A 6,000-nucleotide genomic window follows, 5' to 3' on the forward strand; every position below is an offset into this window, starting at 1 on the left:
GTCGACCTCCATTGGCCAGCAGTGCGCACGAGACATCTAGCCTTTATATATGATATCTATGCCTGTAGTCAGTCTGAGATAGCAGCCTATCTTTCAGTTTTCCACCGGCCTGAAAACAGCCGGGCCAATCAACAAACAGAGGGCGGGCTGAGAGCCGTGACGTAGACGCTGATTGTACCGTGGATGCGTAGATTTACTTCACATAATCTGCAAAAGTCGTTCACAGCCATGTTCACTCCGGTATTTTGCTCGATGGTTTAGTTTTTGCATCATACATGCGTTTACAGTGGAAGTTAGATGCGGCTGAGCATGCGCATAACACACGCCATAACCAAACGTTATGTGATTGGCTTACGGGTAACCGATGATTTTAAACTTCAGACAAGTCCCCCCCCCCCCCCCCCCCCCCCCCCCCCCCCCCCCCTTCAAACACTTCTCTATTATGCTATTCCAGACTCTGTCTACGAAGCAAAGTGAAGTAGCAGAGTCTGGTATTACCAGGCAAGACTAACATGTAAATCTGAATCTAAAAATGTTGAAATAGCCTCAGTAATCTCATGCAACAAATAGTTAGACAATTTCCAAAAAAAAATTTATAATAATAAATAGCATATTACCAAACAAAAATCAAATGTCATTCAAAAAGATTCTAATTTTCTAGAACACAAAAACAGGAGGTGGGAAAGTTTCAAAGCAATTTTGTCAGAGCACATCAACAACACTAGGGGGCAATGTTACATGTCATTTAAAAAGACTTAAAAACACTGTTTACAAAACCCATGTGAATAATGGTTGTTTCATGGAAGTAAAGCAATCTGTTTGCATTGCCATTCACCTGACTGTCAGTTGCTCAATCAAACAGAAGATCATGAGAACGCTGACCGGCCAATTGCATCACGAGAACAATCACACTCACAGTCACAAACCTTTTATTATTGACTATCCTGAACTGTGTTATCAAAGGCAGCAGTCTGGGGAAAAATGTAACGCTTTTAAAAGAACCAGGCTCTGTGAAACATCTACTGTACTATAATAAAATTTTAGCAATTTATTTAACTGTGGCTTGCAAAAAATATCTATGTACCCCTTGGGTACACATACACCTTGGGTCTCACTATACTCTTTCTCTCTTTAACACAGCCCATTCCCTTCCTGTCAAATGGATCATAGTAGAATAATGGGCACAGAATCAATAAACAGATTTTGTGATGTCATGTGAAGATGAGCTCATGAGCTTGATTGTCCACCAGACACAGTATCAGTAAAAACCATCACACTCAAGTTCACTGACACACACTTATAAATGTGTGTGTGATCAACATTACATTTACTGATAACCAACACTGATCTATAACAACAAAGATTGGTTTCCTTGGTTGTAAAATTTCTTCTTTTGATCCTTTGGTAAATAAGTAATGAAGATCCACAAGGAAACTGGACTTTAATGACTCATTGTTCATAACTCCAGCAACTCCAGCTTTCATATTCCATGCAAAACTTGTGAATGTAATGACTTACATGTTTAAATGTGTTCTTTTATTATCATTAATATAGGCTACTGTTAGTTTTTATTAGTATTTTAAATTAGTTTTTATTTTATATTTTACATTTTCATTTTAAATGTTTATATAAAATTATTTAGTTCTTCAACTTAATGAAAATAGAAATGTTGGCTTGTAAACTAACTGAAAAAAAATGTGTAGGCTGTATCTGTTCATTTCTTTTATTCTTTCTTTTTCATGTAACTAAAATATGTTAAATAATGATTTTATTTTTAGTTAATTATAATAACCTGGAGTAAACAAGTGTAAAGAAGACTTAATGTAAAGACTCAAGGGCATGAAAATACAATACAATACAAATACTTTTGGTCCTGCTTTTTGTCTGTCTGTACGCTATTTCTATTCCTCCGTCCCTCAAAAGTGGCCTCCATTCATTAAACTCCAGTCAACATTCCACGAGCTCCTACAGATGCACATCACCCCAGGAAGACAAAGAGAGTCTTTGCATTGCTGTTGTTGCACTACTCATTTTACACTGTGTGCAAACAAGATGAAAATGCAATATGAATATACAGTTAATCACTGTAAAGCACTTTCATTTGATATAGAGAGGCAGAAGCCTATGGTCATATATGTTCTGGTATGTAAACATGCTTTGTTAGTGGGTCATTGTGAGTGTGCACTCATGTGTTGGGGGTGAGGGGTCTCTGTGATTGTGTCTTTGGCCTAATTTTACAACTGAAATAGCATAGCATGTCTAACCACTGTTACATGCCATTCTGGAACAGGCTATAGGGTCTTGGATGCCCTAAGTGCATACTTTCATATTTTATATTATATATATATATATTTTTTTTTTTTTTTAAACCCGCAGGCCTGAGGACATAACAGCTATGTAATCCCTATTTTCTAGTTCAGCCCCCTCTATAAATGCAAAACTATGAATGACGCAAGCAATGGATCTATGCATGTGTGCAGGAACACATTTAAGGGCTTGTCTCGTGCGTGAGAGAATCTGATTGTCCAGTAGTAAGTGGGTGTGTCACTCAACATATAAATACCACGCGTAAGTTCATTTTGATGTAAATTAGTCAGGGATCCTCATCACCCGTCTGTCCTCTTAACGGTTATTGGTAAGATCAATGAACTTTTTTATGTAAATTTAAATCTATTTACTATAAACCTGTTGCATCATTTTAAATGTAATAAATGACATTATTGTATTTAATTTCATAAGTAATATTTCTTAGGTCGTTGGAAATGAAGGAAATATCTCTTCGTGGGACTCTCGCGCTCCTGCTGTTCCTCGCGTGTCTTTCACAGCTCATCTTCACTGCTGATAGCATTAGGGGAGCGAAAGAGAAACGTAGGAGACAGGAGAGTCGAGGTGATGATAACATTGCAGTATTCAAAGGAAAGTTTACGACTAAGGACAAGCTGGCGCGGTGTTCGTGGTTGGCGCGCGGAGAGGACAGCTACACCATGACTGTTACATGTAAACCTGGAAACGAGGGTGGATTCACCTGTAAATACACTGCCAAGCCTGCTACATGCACCGAATATGGATCTAATCCCGGGGGCTACTGGAAACAGATCGCCAGATCACTTAAAAAGCAGAAGAAACTTTGCGCGGATTTTCGCGCATTGATCCGGGCGGGCATGTGTAAGCGCGCGCCACTGGATGCGCATTTCAAACTCACCGAAACGTCACAAGCAAAAACCCCTAAGACAGAGAAGACACCGATAACCACGAACACAACGCTTCCGGACAATAAGCGCCAATGCACGAAGCGCATTGACCACAGTGTGATCGCCAAAGAGAAGTGCGGAGATTCCTGGGGAAGTCTCTGTGAGTTTCTCTTTACTATGATCCAGAGCGGAGACTGTTGAGAGCGCGCGCTTTTATTGACATTGTATGTGTGTATGTATACGTTTGTTGGAACTTTTGTTATTGGCTACTATTGATATTCAAGTTTTTTTAAAGATGTAAAACATTTCATTTTTATTGTAAACAGATAAATGCATTATACGGTGACGGTGTCAATGACCGCGACAATTGGGCATGTGGGTCAATATGCCCCCTGGTGTAGGCTAAGACGGTTCCATCACTTTTAGTTTTTGTCTTGACCATATATTGTGTAATATCTGAAATGTCGTTGCCGTTTTTAATGTTGACATTTAATCTAAACGGCTCAATAGTGATGTGTGTAGGCTATTTATATTATGTTAGATATTAAAAGTTTTTATTTATAGGCCTATTTATTAAAAGGGAATTAAAGGGGGAATTTAGGTAAAATTTGTGCGAAGAAAACTTTGTTTTTGTTTAGAAGTGAAATGTTTAAATAGACTCTTGGGGCACAATGACCCCCTCAGGTAAAAGGCCCCTAGTGGAATTTTGTTTCTGGAATTAATTTCATGATTATCATAAATCAGTTATTTTATATTGTTCCATGAATTTACATTTTAAGGGGCAAGGACCCTAATATGATTTTGTGCTTTAATAATAATAATTTTGATCATGCTTCATCACCACCTTGTACTTATATCCAAATATGGTACACTCTTTCAGAAAATGTACATTATTTTCTTCATTCTACTTCATGCCACCCAATGTATTGCATTATAACTGTATTTATGACATGCAAAATAAATATTTTATATTTATCTGTGTTGAGAGATACCCCGCTCCTATGATATGGCCACAAGATGTTTAATGACGATACAAGCTTGAAATACAGCTTTGAGGCAGAAGTGATTAACAAATATTACAAGGGATTTTTTATTTGGAAAGTTTCACACAAACATGTAGCATGTGATGAGACTAAATAGGAGACAAACCGTATCCTAATCTTAACCTTAAGTATCTTCCTAATATGAGGATACTGTCAGATCTTTTTCTCAGGCTCTCCAAAAACACTCATACGCTTATAAACTTTGATTGACCATGGAGCAGCGGAAGAGATAAGGTAACCACAGATTCCAAACAGGTGTCTGTGTGCGACATCTGTTGCACTTCACAAAGTGTATGTGTTTGTGCGTGTGTGTGGTTCAGGTGAAAATGTCCCCACAAATATGGCAATATCTGAAATCTGACCATTTTTGGTCCCCATGAGGAAAAGAGCTTATAAATCATACTAAGTGATGTTTTTTGAAAATGTAAAAATTCAGAAAGTTTTCTGTGATGGGTAAGTTTAGGGGTAGGGTTAAAAGATTAGGGGAAATAATATACAGTTTGTACAGTATAAAAACCATTATGTCTATGGAAAGTCCCCATAACATGAAAATCCAACATGTGTGTTCTGTTCCCTTCATCAGTTTCACCTTCAATCCTCTTTCATGTTTCACACATTTCTGCAAAGACATCTTTTATTAAGTAATTGGAAATGTGTTTATGTGTTTTAAAGGGGTGGTTGATTATGATTTCACTTTTCTAACTTTGGTTAGTCTGTAATGTTGCTGTTTGAGCATAAACAACATCTGCAAAGTTACAGTGCTCAAAGTTCAAAGCAAAGGGAGACATTTGCTTTTAAAGAAATTGCTTTTTAAGGACTACAACAAGAGGCTGGTAGGGACTACACAACATTCCTCCCGGGAATTACATAAACCCCGCCCCCTGAACTTGATTTATAGATTATCAAGACATGCTAATCAATGACTAGAAGATAACTACACATAAGCTACCTAAATTCATCAACTAACCATTTAGGAAATGTCCTGTTGCATTCTACATGTTGTCACTTCTTCTTGAGTCTCTCCATCATTGACTCCGTTGACATTATCTGACTCCGGTTTGAACATAAAAGGCATAAAAGGTGTGTCTGTGTGAGGTAAAATGACACAAGCTGTTGAAGCTCCGCCCTCTGTGCCGGGAGCAGCAGCTCATTTGCATATAAAGGAACAGACACAAAACAGTGTGTTTTTGCTCACCCACAAAAAGTGACAACTTTAACATGCTATATACAAATATCTGTGGGGTATTTTGCGCTAAAACTTCACATACTGGGGACATCAAAGACATATTTTACATCTTGTGGAAAGGGCATTATACCACCCCTTTAAAGGCTTGGCTATTGATAGGGTGGTCAGATTCAGTTTAGTATTTATGTAACAATGTTGCTTTAGTGTTCCAAAAGCATCTTTCTAAAATCAGAATTAATCAGCAAGTTAGATAAAAAAGGGGGGAAACACAAACCATTTTTACTGCAGTTATGAGTATGATTGACAAAATTTTGTTCTTATATATTGTAATATATTGTTTATTGATTTCAGACAGTATTTCGTTTTTATAGTTTTCTATGGTGATATGACATCTTATGGCAATCTCCTCTGTAAGGAACGCTAAAGATTACATATTAACCATAGGCAGGGAAGCAAATTATGAATGCACAAATATGACCGTGTTACTTTGTCTCTAAAACAAATGTACACACATTATAGACTTAAACCCTTGCCTTTTTGACCCCAAATGATGATTTGTCACATGTGTTGATATGCTGTC

General features: G+C 37.4%; 1 protein-coding gene across 1 annotated transcript; it reads left to right on the forward strand.

The window, feature by feature from the left end:
* Positions 1 to 2,176: 2,176 nt before the first annotated feature.
* Positions 2,177 to 3,778, forward strand: fgfbp1b (fibroblast growth factor binding protein 1b). Its single transcript, XM_084400860.1, has 2 exons — positions 2,177 to 2,635; positions 2,753 to 3,778. The coding sequence occupies exon 2, from the start codon at positions 2,763 to 2,765 to the stop codon at positions 3,390 to 3,392; it is 630 nt and encodes a 209-aa protein (XP_084256986.1). The 5' UTR covers positions 2,177 to 2,635; positions 2,753 to 2,762; the 3' UTR covers positions 3,393 to 3,778.
* Positions 3,779 to 6,000: the final 2,222 nt, after the last annotated feature.

This window comes from Rutilus rutilus (assembly GCF_951802725.1).
Source record: "Rutilus rutilus genome assembly, chromosome: 2".
Classification (NCBI taxonomy): Eukaryota; Metazoa; Chordata; class Actinopteri; order Cypriniformes; family Leuciscidae; genus Rutilus; species Rutilus rutilus.

Excerpts from the sequence above, each read along its gene's own strand:
- fgfbp1b (XM_084400860.1), top strand. The coding sequence starts at position 2,763 with ATGAAGGAAATATCTCTTCGTGGGACTCTCGCGCTCCTGCTGTTCCTC.